The 16,435-nt window shown below is 44.4% G+C and overlaps 1 protein-coding gene across 2 annotated transcripts in view; it reads right to left on the bottom strand.

The window, feature by feature from the left end:
* Nucleotides 1–16,435, bottom strand: part of AP2A2 (adaptor related protein complex 2 subunit alpha 2) — a 73,615-nt gene that overhangs the window by 36,027 nt on the left and 21,153 nt on the right. For both annotated transcript variants that reach the window (XM_075837608.1, XM_075837609.1), the window contains exons 2-3: nt 12,247–12,315; nt 3,249–3,391 (exon numbers count right to left, since the gene is read on the bottom strand). In XM_075837608.1, the coding sequence (XP_075693723.1) occupies nt 3,249–3,391; nt 12,247–12,315 (212 nt within the window). The remainder of the gene's footprint in view (nt 1–3,248; nt 3,392–12,246; nt 12,316–16,435) is intronic.

Here is a 16,435-nt window from a genome sequence, read left to right as displayed (position 1 = left end):
TCTATTGGCTATGGAGCCTTTTCCGTACTTTTATGGATTGGTGTCAGATCCGTAGAACATAGAACAGGTCATATTCTTGTCCGTAATTACGACACAGACTCCCCATAGAACTCTACCCATAGCAGGCTGTAATTACGGAAGCGTTTATAGGAGACGCCAGGTTTGCAGATGTTGTACATAATTTGTGGTTTTCTCCTTTTTGCGGCTCCGTATATACGAATGCATTACTGATGCACTATGAATCCGTATGTATGGATGGATGGATGGATGGATGGATGGATGAACATACGGTCGTGTGCATGGGGCCGAACAGGTGGATCATGTGTGTTAGAGACACAGGACCCGCTGCCACTGAACCCATCAGTCCCACTGAACTAACGGATTCAGGTCTCAGTGTGAGATAAAGCTGCTCTGTATACAGGACACAAAGCAGCTGTATCTCAAAAAGTAAAAATACTTTAATAAAAATGTATTTAGAAAGTTGCACACAAGGTGTTCATACAAATTTTTATTTAAAAAAAAGATTAAAAAAATTACTCAATTCAGGTAATCCGAAATAATCCAATCCACGTCATTAGAGACGTTGTTCATACCGAACAGTATATTGTCAATTCTAGATATGGAAGCAGTTCTATAGAATGTCATACGTTGTTCCCAAATGTACATTTTTGGTGGGGGATGGGAAAGCGTTGAAGGAGAATGTGTTTGGAAACTTTACTTTTAGCAGTTAAACTAAATTTAAAAAGAAAAAACACACCCTCTCCATAATTCCCCACCTGCTGCCACGTCTGTACACATGCACCACAGTAAACCACACGCCTAGGGCCGTGTTCACATGACATACGTTCGCTGCAGATTTTCGGTGGCGATCAGGAACAAAATACAGTACAATACAGGTGAATGGAACTAAAACTCCCATTCATACGTAATGGATTTCTCTCTGCGGATTTTAAGGCATGCTGCAGATTTTCTAATCCGCAGCATGCAGATTATGTTGTGGATTAAGGCCGTGTTTCCACATACCGTAAACGCTGTAGAATTTCCGCAAAGGAATTCTGTGCGGAAAATTCTGCATCATTCACAGTAGCAGCAAAGTGAATGAGAATTAGAAAATCTCGTGCCCACAACGCTGAAAAAGTTGTGTGAAGGGTTCTGCGGTACGGCTTTCAATTCCGCAGCATGTCAATTTATGCTGCGGGGTCTGTGCAGAGATGCGGTGTGTTTGGCCTATAGACATCAAGGGGAGCCGAAAATCCGCAACAGATTTGTTTTGTTGTGGTTTTCAGTGTTTACGCAGTAAAAACCAATGGAAATCCGCAAGTGCACCTATACTCTGCTATAATCAACTAAATCCGCAGGTAAAAAAGGCTGCGTTTACACAGCAATAAGCTCGGCAAAGATGCACTATTTGTTGCGGATTTCTGTGAGATTAATCTGCTCTTCTTTGTTTAAGATTTCACTGTAGATTTTCTGTTGCAGCAAACCTGCAGAGTATCCTGTGGGCACAGACCCTTAGAGGACGTGACAATGAAATGTAAAAAAGTTAAAACCTGAAGCAAAACCCGCATGTAAGGCTCTGTTCACATCACATTTGTGAACTACGTTGAGCACATATGCTCAACATAACCATAGGACCCTATTCACATGGCGGATGCCATCAGCATACCTTTATTACTCACTGTATAGAATTAGGTAGACCACGCCATTATACAGAGGAATACAGTAAAGACGCACGGTATGCGGTCGTTTTTTTTTACAATGAGAGCCTATTGGCGACTGAGTAGAAGTATGGATTAGAATACTAGTGAGGTAAATTTACATGTTAGAAAAGGACTGTCAGAAAAACATGAAATGTGTAAAGAGTGATCTCAACTCCATCGTGTTACCTGCCTGTATGTAAGGACTCAACCCAATCACAAGTACCAGGGACTATTTTTCAGAAATGGATACAAACCCTTATCACTATAGATCTGATTAAAATAATGCCGCAGACAGGGGGCTACAGAGTGTATGAAGGGGCAAAGAGCAGAGAAGAGCCAGCCCTGCTCTTATCTATGGGGCTCTGAGAACAGAAGATCCATACATAGAAATCTATGGGTAATTAAAGGATATGTTAAAGCACAAAGGATGCATTAGGGGGCGCTATACTACAGTATATAATACCATCAGTCAAGACATCTGGAACATGGAGTGGTTTTATACTGTTCTAATAACAGCAGCTGTGAAGTCCTCGGCCTGAAGTCTCCACAGAGGACACCAACCCAGGTGAAAAAAGGAAAAATGAAGCAAGGTAGAAATCTGGCGAGTCATTTTACTGCAGCATCACCTACACCTAAGCCAGTGATTCCTGTCCTTATTACGATGAGGGAACGCTTTAGAAAAAAAAAATCTTTCCTGGTGAGCCCCTGCTACCAGTTCTACCCTATAGTAGCTCGGTGTAGCGGCAGGTAAAGCATTCTATATTCTGGCCAAGATTTGTCGACCGCTTTGCCTGCCTCCATGCTGAGCCTTCTCTGCTGTAGGGTCGAGTTCACACGAGGCGAATACGCTGCCTAAGAGCACGCAGCGTATCCGCCTTGTGCGCCGAAGGGAATTTCAGGCAAAAAACCGCACCAAACTGTGGTGCAGATATTCGCACGGAATGTCCGCTGCGGAAAACTACCAGCAGGACAGCCTCATGGGATGACATTTCATCCCAGGAGACCGCTGCAGTCACATGGGATTAAGCGTTATGCCAGTAGGCCGACCCTCTGACCTCATCTAGGCCGGCTTCCTGGGATGAGGTTTCATCTCATGCGACCGCTACAGCCTGTGATTGGCTACAGCGGTCACATGGGATGAAACGTCATCACAGGAGGCTGCGCTGGAGGAACACAGACTTCTGGGTAAGTTTTGTTTTTTTCGGAGTTGTGTTTTTTTCGGGCTAAACCCGCAACAAATAAGCAGAGTTTACGCAAATACAATGGACATGCTGCGAAATAAAATTCTGCACCGCAGGTCAATTTGAGCATTTTTTTTTCCACTCAGAATTTACGCAGCGTGTGGATGAGGTCAGTTTTATCTCATCCACTTTGAAGCTACTCTATTTGCGGCAGATTTTCCGCAATGTGTGAACTGACCCAAGAAGTGACACCTTTGCTATCTTCTGGGGAACCCCTAACCAGGCTCCGAGAAACCCAAGAGAAGCCTGGTTGGGAAAAAGCTGATCTAAGCAAACTAAGAGAATACGGGAAAGAAAATGTACTTACAATCTGCTTCTCTGTATATTTGTTGGAGCTGAGCAGATTTACTGCCTCCATGTGGCCAAAATCAATGTCATGGCCAAGTAAGAAGATGAACAGCAGCTTGCAGACATATTTCTTCTTGCTGTAGCCGTCCAAAGCTTTGTCTCCTGGGGAAGAAAGGAACAACAATGCAGTGAGCGCAGTAAGTGCCGTGTTCTTCAACCTATGTATTTATAAAACACGAATATCGCACATGTAGAATCTCCACAATTATTGATTACATTATATAGTGCACAGTTAGCTTCACCCTCTATAATGGCATTAGCGACTGAACTCAAATCTTCCAAGTGGGGGTTCTCCAATAATAGTAATCCCAGGAAGTCAGCAGAATAAAGGTGGTCGTCTAAACTTATTTAGATGTACAGTAAAAATCCATAAAGGCCGAATTCAGATTTGGCACATATTTGAGCCATGGTTTTTTTTCAAAGATATGTTGCAAAAACTCAAGGCATATTCTGCTGCAGATCTCACCCTTTGCATTGCAAATGTAAAATCTGCGGTGAAGATCCTAGTTCACGTACAAGATTTGACGCTCTGATGTCAGATTTTTTTTCTGCTATCTGTGGTTGGGATTTTGGAAACCACAGTCAGATTTAAGATAAATCAGTAGACTTCTCTTCAGTCCTTTGGGACTTTTGAGTAGGGAAAAAAACAATAAACTGTTAGGGCCTGAATAGTTAAATTCAGTGCGGACAATATTGTATTAATTGACGAATTATTTGCTGCTACGACAATTACATCCCTTTTTGTCACCATGACTTCAGACTGCAGCTTCCCCCATTATATACAGTAGTGGGGAGAAGTAATAAAACCTTACCCCTAAGCCCCTGCTGGTGCCTAGAGCTGGACAAACAGTGATGGCTGCTGTCCGAGCGCTGGTTCTACAGCCAACACTCCTGACTCCCCCATAAACAAGGATTTCAATAGGAAGCAGGAGCCAAGCGGTGGTTGCACCTCTCCCAGCAGAAAGAGGATCAGAAATGTGGAGATCCAACATGCCCCGGGCTTCTCTCCTCCCCAACAGAACGTGTATTTTTAAGCCACCGAATTCAAATACACCGTGTAAAAACCTGCCTTGTAAAAAGAAATGGCATGTCACTTCTTGGTGTTTTTGGAGTGGATTTTCCATTCCCACCACAAGGAAAAATAAAAATAAAAAATAAAAAACAGCTTCAAAAACACCTGGATCCAGACACTGTGGTCGGCCTCGTACATATGCAATGTGAACAAACCCTAATACGAATAGTCAGCAGAATCTGGAGAACGGAGCAGTGGGCACCATGACTTTGCCAGTCCACCTATTACTGTAGCTCTGTGGAAGGACTAAAGGAACCAGATATGGTAGACTTAATCAGATTTTCTGAAAGCCCATTACATCGATTAGTCCTCATTAATTGGCATACCCCCTGGAGTATACGTTTAAGGGATTTACAGAAAATCAGAAAACCACCAACTGGAAGTGGTTGCAGCAATATTCAATTATTTAAACAAGGGGAGGTCAAGTAAACCTGTCATGGGGCACATTTTAGGGTCAACACACATGACAACAAGCTTCAATAATCGTGCGAGCATTCCCATATGACTTATTAGCAAATACGCAGGTGGTATACAAAACCAAGAGCGGAATTACGGTTTGCTCCCATAATTCTTTGTAGAGTGCTTCTTTACATCCACAGGATATGTCAAATGTAGAGAGCTCTAGAACGAGGCCCCTAAACCCCTTTCTACTGCTCTGTGTTACGGCTGAAGCGTGCGATTTCCAACCATGAAGGAGGAAACCGCATAGCTAGCTGAGCTACGCTGTTTCCATAAGTCCCACAGTAGTGAATGGCAGTTCCGGAAGCCGCGCAGCATGTGAGCTACGCTGTTTCTGTAACTACCATTCAGTTCTATGGGACTTATGGAAACAGCGAGTTACGCTGTTTCCTTCTTCATGGGTGGAAATCACATGAGTCAGCTGCAACACACAAAGCAGGAGAACGGGGATTTAGGAATCCCCGTTGTAGAGATCGGTGCCGATCCCAGAGGTGGGACCTGCATCTGACTTTTATGACATATCCTATGGATGTCATAAATGTCCCTGATGGGAAAACCCCTTTAAGGCTATGTTCACACGGAGTATTTTGGGGGAGGAATATCTGCCTCAAAATTCCGTTTGGAACTTTGATGCAGATATTCCTCTCCCTGCACGCCGATTTTCGCGGCAATTATCGCGCCGTTTTTCGCCCACGGCCATTGAGCGCCGCGGGCATAAAACAGCGAGAAATACGGTTTCGCCTGCCTCCCATTGAAGTCAATGGGAGGTCGGAGGCGGAAGCGCCCGAAGATAGGGCATGTCGCTTCTTTTTCCTGCTCGCGGGAAAAAGACTCCGACGCCTCCCATTGAAATCAATGGGAGGCGTTCTCGGGCCGTTTCTGCCGAGTTTTGCGACGCGGTTTCCGCGTCAAAAAACTCGGCAAAATACCCCGTGTGAACATAGCCTAAAAGAGAAAATATTCCTTCTAGTAAAATACCCTCTTCATATTAAGAAAAGTACTACAGCAGCACATTGAGTACAGAAGCAACACATGAAACGCACCAACAGAATCAGCACGATATCATTTAATAATGGGGGCTTCTGGAAGAGCAGGACAACATTGGCACATTGCCTGCATTGCTAAAGCAGTATGAATTAATAACTACATACAGTAAATATTAAAGGGATTGTCTGGGTGTTTTAAGCTTAGGCTGGGAAACCGGGGAGAGTGGAAAAATACAACGCAGCCAGTAAAAAAAAAAAAAAAAAGCAGTGAGGTGACAATATGACGTCACTATGGTGTACAGATTAAACGCAGGCATGAGTTACCAGCATTGGGGGGACAGAAGAGGAATTTTAAACACAAGTATATTGTAAAGTGTCCATGACAACCCCTTTAAGTATTATTAATTATTAAGCATTACTACATTACAGGCAGCATGTGATAAAAAGGAAGTATTGCTGAGCGTTGGCGCACTGACAGTGCCGACTCACATTCCTAGCAGCAGGGAGAGGTCAACTTGGCCAAGAAATAGAAAAAAAAAGTGCTGAGTTTATTCCTAGAACAGGGTAAAACAGTACAAGTCTCCGGCTACCGCTCTTTAGGCAGCTTTATAAAGACGGTCACCAGCTCTGTGCTATGCAAGAACTCATCCAAGAGGTGTTCCCATCTCTGAAATGTATGGCATATCCACAGGGTATGCCATATATGTCTGATAGATGTGAGTCTGGGCTCTGGAATCTGCAGCTATCTCGAGAACGGGGTCCCCCGACCATGTCTGGTGAGGTGGCTGCTCGGTGCCGCACGCAGGCGGGGACTCCTTTGCAAAATAACTTGGGAGTTACGGAAGCAGAGTAGTTTGAGGATTTCCATAACTACCACCATTCCCTTCTATGGGAGTTATGAAAACAGCGCAGCTCAGCTGTTTCCGGACTACCGACCACCATCCCATCTGGTCTACGTCTGTATGAGGCAGCCTCGCCAGGAGTGGGCCGTTTTCTAGAAAGATGCAGGTCGTATTGTTGGGACCCGTATCTATCCGACATTTATGGCATACCCCGTGATTATGCCATAAACGTCTCACATGGGAATACTCCTTTAAAGGGGTACTCCGTATTTAGCAAAAAGAAAAGTTACCTATGTATAAAGGAAACGTATACATTTTCCAATATACTTTCCTTATCAATTCCTCAAGGTTTTCAAGATCTCTGCTTGCAGTCATTCATTCTTGCCGGTCATAAAAACACAAGCGCTGTAGGCCAGGTCTGGCCTGCTGTAGATTTGCTTCACTTCTTATAGGCTTTGACTATGTTCAGGACCCTCCCATAAGATAATAAACGTAACTTAAGGCCTTATTCACATGGACGTGTCAGTTTTGCGCGCGCAAAAAACACTGCGTTTTGCGAGCGCAAAAGGTCCGTATGTCATCAGCATATGGTGCGTGGCTGCGTGATTTTTGCACAGCTAGCATCATTATGACACTCTGGTTTTATGTTTTCGGTTATCACTTAATTTATTTATTTATTTTACTACTGTAGCACGCATCACGCGCGGCACCCGGAAGTGCTTCCGTGTGCCGAGCGCGATTTGCACGCACGCATTGACTTAAATGGGTGCGTGCTGCGCGAAAGAGGGGCAAGTGTAGGACATGTCATGAGTTTTACGCAGCGCACATACGCTGCGTGAAATTCACGGACAGTCTTAACGGCCCCATTCACTAACATAGGTCCGTGCGACGTGTGTGAAAATCACACGTATAACACGTTCGTGTGAAGAAGGCCTAAGTGTATCTTCTATGCTGAGATAAGACGATGTACAATGTTATAAAATAATATCCATTAATGGGCCTTTCTAAAAACATTTTTGGGCAGGTCTCCTTTAAGACAATGGGGTAGATGTGTCAAGACTGGTGCAAAGAAAAAGTGGAGCAGTTGCCTATAGATTGGTTGCTGCTTTAATTTTCCAAAGGGCCGCTGATAAAATGAGGTGGAATCCGATTGGTTGCCACGGGTAACTGCACCACTTTCTGCGCACCAGTTTTGGTAAATCCATCCCAATGTATAAATAGTATACCATTAACTGAAGGACGTTTTCCTAACATGCGCACAATATCTATACATAGACCAACTTATGGTTCCAAAGGTTATTAGAGGGACACACTGCTGCCCGGTCTTATCTGACACGTCACGTCTACAACACCGCAGCTTTAACACAGGGCAATTTTTAAAGGAAGTGTAAAGTACAGGTAAAAGATTAAAGAACAGAGCTAAATATTCTACAGTCTGGGGACGTCATCCAGCAGCATGTCCTGCGGCAAGTCAAGGGACACAAGTAGAGTAATGGCAATAACTTGAAGTAAATGTTTTGTGTAGGAGTTTGTGTCTCGACTCATTTTGGAGAAATTCTGGCCCACTCAGGGGCCCACTAATATAAAAAAATCACGCTCACCAAATGCACTACAGGCATATAGATAACCTTAGACCTCTTACAACACCGTAAGGGTATGTGCACACGAGGGAATTACGTCCGTAATTGACGGACGTATTTCGGCCGCAAGTACCGGACCGAACACAGTGCAGGGAGCCGGGCTCCTAGCATCATAGTTATGTACGATGCTAGGAGTCCCTGCCTCGCTGCAGGACAACTGTCCCGTACTGTAATCATGTTTTCAGTACGGGACAGTAGTTCCACGGAGAGGCAAGGACTCCTAGCGTCGTACATAAGTATGATGCTAGGAGCCCGGCTCCCTGCACTGTGTTCGGTCCGGTACTTGCTCCCGAAATACGTCCGTCATTTACGGACGTAATTAGTGTGTGTGCACATACCCTAATACAGCACCTTACAAGTTGTACGGAGTCGCAAGACCCATAAAAGTGTGGGGTCATAATGTACCTCTGTATGCCTTGCATTCATGATGGAACGCTCCACTGGATTAGAGGTATTCTTCCCTAAAATGCATCGCTTTGGTAATATTGTGCTATACAGAGGCGTCATCCGTAGTATGGAGTGAATGACACCTTAAACCACTAAAGGGGAACATTACAGACAAAAATCCCTCTAATCTTTGATACAACAGTTCGCGTTATGGTTTGTTGGTTTTGTTTTTTTCAAATCTCCCCTCCCCCCAATCTCAGCACATTGTGTTGAGTTTGTACGTTTTTTTTACTTCACTATGCATTTTCTTTAAAAAAGGAAATCTTGGTTATCTAGTAGCGTTTCCTGTTTTTCATTTTCGTAGGATCTTCTCTGGTGTGTTGCAGCGATTTCTACAACCTCAGCTTTTTGTGTGGATGTCCTCTGACCCCTGCAATTCCTGCACACCAATCCCTCCACATAGAAAATAGCACATCAACAAATATTTTTCCACTAGAAACAAGGATATCTGCAGCATTCGGGTAGTGGTGCTCGCTCACTGTAAACTATAGGAAAAATAGGTGTTCTAGGATTAAACAAATTATCAACCCAAAATTGATGTGAAGCCAGAATGGCATATAGTGTAAATGAAAGTTAAAAACTTAGTCTATAATCATCTATACCCGTACTCTTACCCAAACCGTGTACGGTGTATCCAGAGTCAAGAAGAAAAAATGCCTTTGTATACTGGTCCCTCATGAAATACCGATGGTGCCTATCGAGAGGTTAGACTAATGGGGTTCAAGAAGCTGGAATCCTCTCCGATAGAAACCTAGAATTGTATGTTATTATGTATGAGCATGTATACTATGGAAGAAGGGGGGGTTGTATGTATTGTGCGATGCTCTATCGCAAATGTTTTGTTTTTGCTGAAAATAAAAAATTACTTGATTTAAAAAAAAGGAAACCTAGAATTGTGGCGGCAAAGACCAAGATGTCCATTCTGCCCTTTAAGGTTTTGTTTTTTTCTTTTATGTTTTTATTTACTATGTGTGCAGTTTTATCTGTGCTTGGATTCATCACCTTTGTTCTGTGATGGATTTAGATCTCCCAGAATTCTTAAAGGGGGTAATCCCGTCAGACATTTAAGACCTTTAGCATACCTACAGGATAGGTGGGGACTCCCTCTGGGACCACCAATCAGGAGAACAGTGGTCCCACGTTGTTGAGCTGCAGAAAGTCAAGCAACATGAGAAGACCCCTTTAATGCTCCAAATCTCCTGAACAAGCATGTTAGCTTCCATCGCTGTCACCTTTTGACAGGTCTAACATCTGCTGTTATAGCCTAGGGAAGCAGTGGGCAGCCAGCGCAGATAAAATGACAGTGCCCAACTGCCCATACAAAATGAATGGGCAGCCACGTAAATACGAGATCACAGTAGGGCCTTATTCATACAGCCGTGTTCAGTCTATGATATAAGAACAGTATGTCAGCCGCATTTCCCGGACCGAACGCAGTTCAGGGAGCCGAGCCGTTTTCAGGACGGGACAGTATTCCCTTGAGGAGACAGGGCCACCTAGCATCATACGTGGCTATAAGGCTAGGAGCCCAGCTCACTGAGCGGTGTGCGATCCGGGAAACACGGCTGACATATGGTCCGTATATCATGGACCAAATACAGCCGTGTGGATAAGGCCTAACTTGTACCCCGTCTATATTATCAGCATGTGGACTGGAGCTAAACCAAACCTTTTTAGATGCCACATGCTCTGTCAACATACATACAGGATTAGGAAACTGGCAGATACCAACCCAGTGCGGGCCTAAGAAATGGTGTATAAGATTGGTGGCCCAAATAAAAAGCGGAATGTGAAGAACAATTTGTTAATATATCATAAAGCTTGGCAGAGACGTAGCAAAGGTTTATCATTGAATTGCCTCTTTTGTATACTGCTACAACCGAGTAGGAAATTCTATTTAATTTCCCTGCCACTATGGCTGGCCAATTAAACGGAAAACTACACAACAGAACTTCAGTGCAGATAACGGACGTCATCTTGCGCATTTCGATTGTCAGTTTGTTTTTAAGATTAAACTGTATCTGCAGTCTCAAGACGCAGGTACAGTTGATCCAATGGTAGAGCAGGGAGGCCCTTAAGTCTCTGCTCTACCATTCACTATGTAATGCCGGCTGCTCGCGGCTCGGCGCTCGTAGATGCGATGACTTCACTGCCTCACACCTGTCTAATATGAGCGGCTTGGCACAGATAAGCGTGAGGCAATGAGGTCATCTCACCTGTCTGCGCCAAGCCACACAGACCGGAGGACCAGAGGGATCTCCTCCACTCGTCAGAACAGGGTTAGGTGAGCATGTATTTTATTATTTTTATTAAGCACTATTGGGGCTGCGTGGGGGGCAGCTATGGGGGCTTTACACTGCGTGCGGGGCAGCTATGGGGGCTTTACACTGCGTGCGGGGCAGCTATGGGGGCTTTACACTGCGTGCGGGGCAGCTATGGGGGCTTTACACTGCGTGCGGGGCAGCTATGGGGGCTTTACACTGCGTGCGGGGCAGCTATGGGGGCTTTACACTGCGTGCGGGGCAGCTATGGGGGCTTTACACTGCGTGTGGGGCAGCTATGGGGGCTTTACACTGCGTGTGGGGCAGCTATGGGGGCTTTACACTGCGTGTGGGGCAGTGTCAGGGGGCATATTATATACAGTAGTATAGAGCAGGCTCAGGGGACACAAATTAATTTAATAGCGTAGGGGGCGAGCCATGCAAAAGGGGTGTGGCCTAAATAATTGTTCATTAGTCAAATCGAGGTTACATGTTCTATTAATCGTGATTTTGATTTAGGTTGTAATCGCCCAGCCCTACCTGCCACCAGACGAAAAACCCATATATAAAATCATATGACCACAATGCGTTGTGCCAAATAAACTCGACCCTTCTACATCTGTAGCAAGGTGCAGTCCTGCTGGCTGTACAACACATTGAACTGTAGTCTATTCTTTATAAATATAACAAGCTGAAAGACAAAATTAAACTACCTGACGAAATAAAAGGGCACCTGAGCGTCTTATCTACTCGGCAGCGACTAATAAAGATGCACATTTGATATTAATAGGCTATGGCTGCCCAGTGTATTATGGAGAAAACGAGATTGTTCTGACAGTGACGGATGAGCAAGTGTTGCAGCGCGTCGGACTGCTCATCCTCGCCGTTGCTATGGCAGTGGAATCTCTTGTCACGACATTAGGATGCTGCTATTCTGGAATCAGATTAACTCCTTTATTTCCTATAGTGCTGCTGGAACATTTTCCCCTATCATGAAGGCAACAGACAACAGGAAAAATCTGGTTTCACCCTGCAGAAGACATCTCACATAGGTTTACTATGCTACATAATCTATGCAGGAAACAAACATGAGGAGAAATACAGCATGTGACAGACGGTAATAAAGCAGAATACAGGACGAACGAGGGAAGATAAAGCGCAAATCCTTCATCTTGTTTGCTGCAGTGTCATCTGTTTACAGCACATTGAGGATGTGATGACGAGCTGGGAGTCAGATCTACAATACATACCCTTAAATTTAGAGCGAATGTTGGCCAGTTCCTTGTTTATCCTTTTGATTTCCGCTTCTTTGCTTTTACCTGAAACAAGATAAAGAGGTTAATAAACCCAGGATCCGCACAGCGCTCACTGATCATGCTCGCTTGGCGCCATTTATCATCATTGATGAATCCCTTTAAAGCAGTCTTAATGGAGAAAATCTTAACAATGCTAACCACATAATCTACAAAAACACTATGGAAACAATACCCAAAGCTCTGCTTAATTTGTACACCGATGTAGAACCTAACAAAAAGGCAAAATGCAAGTGTGAATAGAGCCTTAAAGAGGCTCTGTCACCAGATTTTGCAACCCCTATCTGCTATTGCAGCAGATAGGAGCTGCAATGTAGATTACAGTAACGTTTTTATTTTTAAAAAACGAGCATTTTTGGCCAAGTTATGACCATGTACGCACATAATACACGCCCAGTTGTACTTTTACTTTTAAACACACCCACTTGGACTTTTGCAAGCCTCATTTGCATAACTACAAAAATGGTCATAACTTGGCCAAAAATGCTCGTTTTTTAAAAATAAAAACGTTACTCTTATCTACATTGCAGCGCCGATCTGCTGCAATAGCAGATAGGGGTTGCAAAATCTGGTGATAGAGCCTCTTTAAGCTCTTCCGCCCTGTGCTCTATATATACACATATGCAGACATTCACATGGCGTGGGCAGGAGGTCCTTACGACAGGCCCCGGTATACATACAGTCCTCGTGTGGTGCGGTCTCACCAGTAGACACCCTGCTGCAAAGGCTGGGATCGGCGTTCGTTTAACCCCTTAGTTGAGTCAGTCAATAGCAACCACGACATCTAAGAAGTTTGACAGAGGGAGGGGGCCGTCTGTCAGCCCATCGGCGCGCCCGATCGTTGGCCGACGGCAGGAGAGGGCCTAAAAAAGGCCTCCATATCTGCCATGGATGTGAGATTAGGGCCTAACAGACTGCAGGTCAGTAAAATAAAAATGCCACAGGTCTTTGAACGCAGATAAACACAAAAACTTATTTTGTTTTGTCTTTATTGTGTAAACATAAAAACAAATGTGCTGTAGCCCTAATGCAATGACCCACAGAATAAGGCCTCATGCACCAGTAGCCATATGCAAGGCCGTGATTTTCCAGTCGGCCAGCCACGGAGTGATAGCCGCGAGCCGCCCGCAAATCGCGGGCCATGCACATAGCCGCGTCCATTATTTGCTATGAGCCTGGACCGCAGAACACGGCTGTAATAAGATATGCCCGTTCTTTCTGCGGTCTGGGCTCCTGGGCCACGCATGGACCGTGAAAACCACAGTCGTGTGCATGGCCCCATAGGAATGAATGGGGCCGCAATTCTCCCGTAGATTTTCGGGGGAATCGTGGCCGCAAAAGCACATTCGTGTGCATGAGGCCTAAAAGTTAACATGTAATTTATACCGCACTGTGAACACTGCAAAATCAAAACCCAAAAAACAATGGCAGACTTAGTTTTTTTTATGCGGGAGTTAAGAAAAAACAACAAAAAAAAAAAACACCACATATGTAGAAATAGTTATATTATCAAGTAAACCACAAAAAGGTGCCATTAAAAAATACAATTCATACTGCAAAACAAGTCCTCATGTGGCTATGGTGGCTATGTCAATGATAAAATAAAGTTATGGCTCTCAGAATGCGACGGTGAGAAAAATAAAAACTGCTGCATCCTCAAGGCCAAAACTGGCTGCAAAACTGTTAAAGGGATCATCCCATAAGGAAAACCTCTCAGCCCACCTAACATTCAGCTGCTGGAAAAATAGAGCTTTGTATTACACACAGTCCATACAAATGAATGAACGACTCCGTACGGCTCTGTTCACGTCAGCGTTGTGTTCGGTTCCCTCTGGGCTCCGGTGTTTTTGTGGCAAGAACTGGGTCTGCAATACTATTCCTGCCAAGAAAAACCAGGCTGAAACCTGACAGGCGCTGTTATAAGTCAATGCGATCTGCCAGGAGTCATCAGGATATGTTTGAAAACTGATCTATCCTACAGATCATGGCTCGGTTACAAATGAGAGCCATGACTGTAGTGTGAACAAGGACACCGCTCACCTCTATGGCTAATACAAGGGGGATCCTCAAACCTCCAGCAGACTGAGGTCCCTCCTGAGGATCCCCCCTGCCCTTACAATACCACAGCAGAGAAGCTGGTGGCACATCAGAGACATGCACCACTAGAAGCTTTGTTGTATGACACGTGACCACCATGGTCTCACCAATGTGGTCACCACTGACTGTGAAGCTAAACTCCTTCAGTTTTCACAGAATATAAGCTAAACGAGGCACAAAGTTTTGTTATCCCCCTTCCTACTATTATTAGCGAGATGTGTATTTGAAAGTTGTAGGTTATTGCACATGCATGGAAAAAGATGTCACGAATGTGAGATAAAGCCACTGAAAGCTCCTGTAGATAAGTAGTCAACTGTCAAATGGAAGAAAGCCAAAATAATACTAATATTTCATGGGACAAACAGGGAGTGTCAACTAACATACAAATGCAGCCAAGTGATACCAACGATTGGAACATTGACATGACCACAGACGTGAATATCAGTCTAACGAGAACACTAGAGTCGTATGCCTGCCATAAAATAAACATGCTGTAGTAGAAACCCAATACCCCTTCCCCCTCAGAAGTAGATGGGTACCAGATTATCAGTCTTTCAGGATCTCATACCCTTCTGAGGTTCCCGACTGTCAAACTGCATTTACTCAATTTTTCACGCCCCTTTGTGCCTAGACCAAGGTATCCCGAGCGGCAACCAGTCTATTTATGTAGCAACATGAAAGCGAGAACATATTTCTGCTTAAATGGGCTGTTCAGAATTAGCCATTCAAAAAAATCGCCCTATCACTGGAATGGCGGTGACCTGCAATACCAAACACAGCCCATGGATAGAGGTGGCATAGTTTCTGGAGAAAAAAAAATAAAAAATAAAAAAGACATACTTTTCTAATTAACGACAATCCCTTTAAATAGAACTAAGCACATTTGGTATTCAGCACTAGTTGGCCAACAACCTCAGTGGGAACGATAGTGGTCATACATGTCCTTGGAAACCAATATAAATGTGGAACATCTGACAAGACTAAGGCCCCATGCACACGAACTTGCTTTTGCGGCCGCAATTCCCCCAAAAATCCACGGGAGAATTGCGGCCCCATTCATTTCTATGGGGCCATGCAGACGACCGTAGTTTTTACGGTCCGTGCATGGCCCGGGAGTCCGCACCACAGAAAGAACGGACATGTCTTATTACGGCCATCTTCTGCGGTCCGGGCTCATTGAAAATAATGGCCGCGGCCATGTGCATTACCCGCGATTTGCGTGCGGCTGACAATCCGAAAATCACGGGCGAGCACATGGCTACGGTCGTGTGCATGAGGCCTTAAGCTGGATCAAAATGTGTTTTTTGCGCGAAACGCAACAAAATGGCATGGTTTTGCCCCCATAAATTTATTTTGACTGCTATGTGTGAACTCAAACTAAAAGGTGTTTTAAGTCAATGCTTTTATTTCCGTTTAACATTTGAGAGGATTCAGCCGGGTCTTGATCAGTATAAAACTTCTGTACTTCGAGTACACGGTTTTTATACAGAAAACGCTTGTGTCGTGTCTTCTAAGCTTGATGTAAATAGAATTGACAGCTGCACTGAACACAAAATGAGCATTTCTCTAGGCCTATATGGCCCAAAGCATTTCCTTCTGTATACCCTTATGCTGTCATTCATTACATGACACAGCAAAGGGAGGGAGCGCAAGAGTAAACCGCTAAATTGAGGCATCGGAGGGGGTCCAGTGACGTTTACCCTCTCGAGATCTGCCTGGTCACTGAGAAGTTGGGGGAGCTGGTTACTGGAATGGGAGGAGAAAACCATTAACCGTGTGAAAGCCGCTGCGTAGATTTATCGCAAGGAGCACTAAACCTAAAGTACGACAAACAGCGCAACATAAAACAAGGCGCTAATATTCATTAACCGATATGCTCAATAAAGCAGTGATGACAGGGGAGGACCGTATTCTGGACTCTAATCCCATCAGCCTCTTCCCGGCTTGGAATGGTTAGTATATCTTTAAATACAAGTACGAGCTCCCAGGGACAGACTGAAGAGGGAGATGGACGTATTGTGCAGTAGTG

This window comes from Rhinoderma darwinii, chromosome 9, assembly GCF_050947455.1.
Source record: "Rhinoderma darwinii isolate aRhiDar2 chromosome 9, aRhiDar2.hap1, whole genome shotgun sequence".
Taxonomy (NCBI): Eukaryota; Metazoa; Chordata; class Amphibia; order Anura; family Rhinodermatidae; genus Rhinoderma; species Rhinoderma darwinii.
This window is presented reverse-complemented; position numbering and strand designations above follow the sequence as displayed.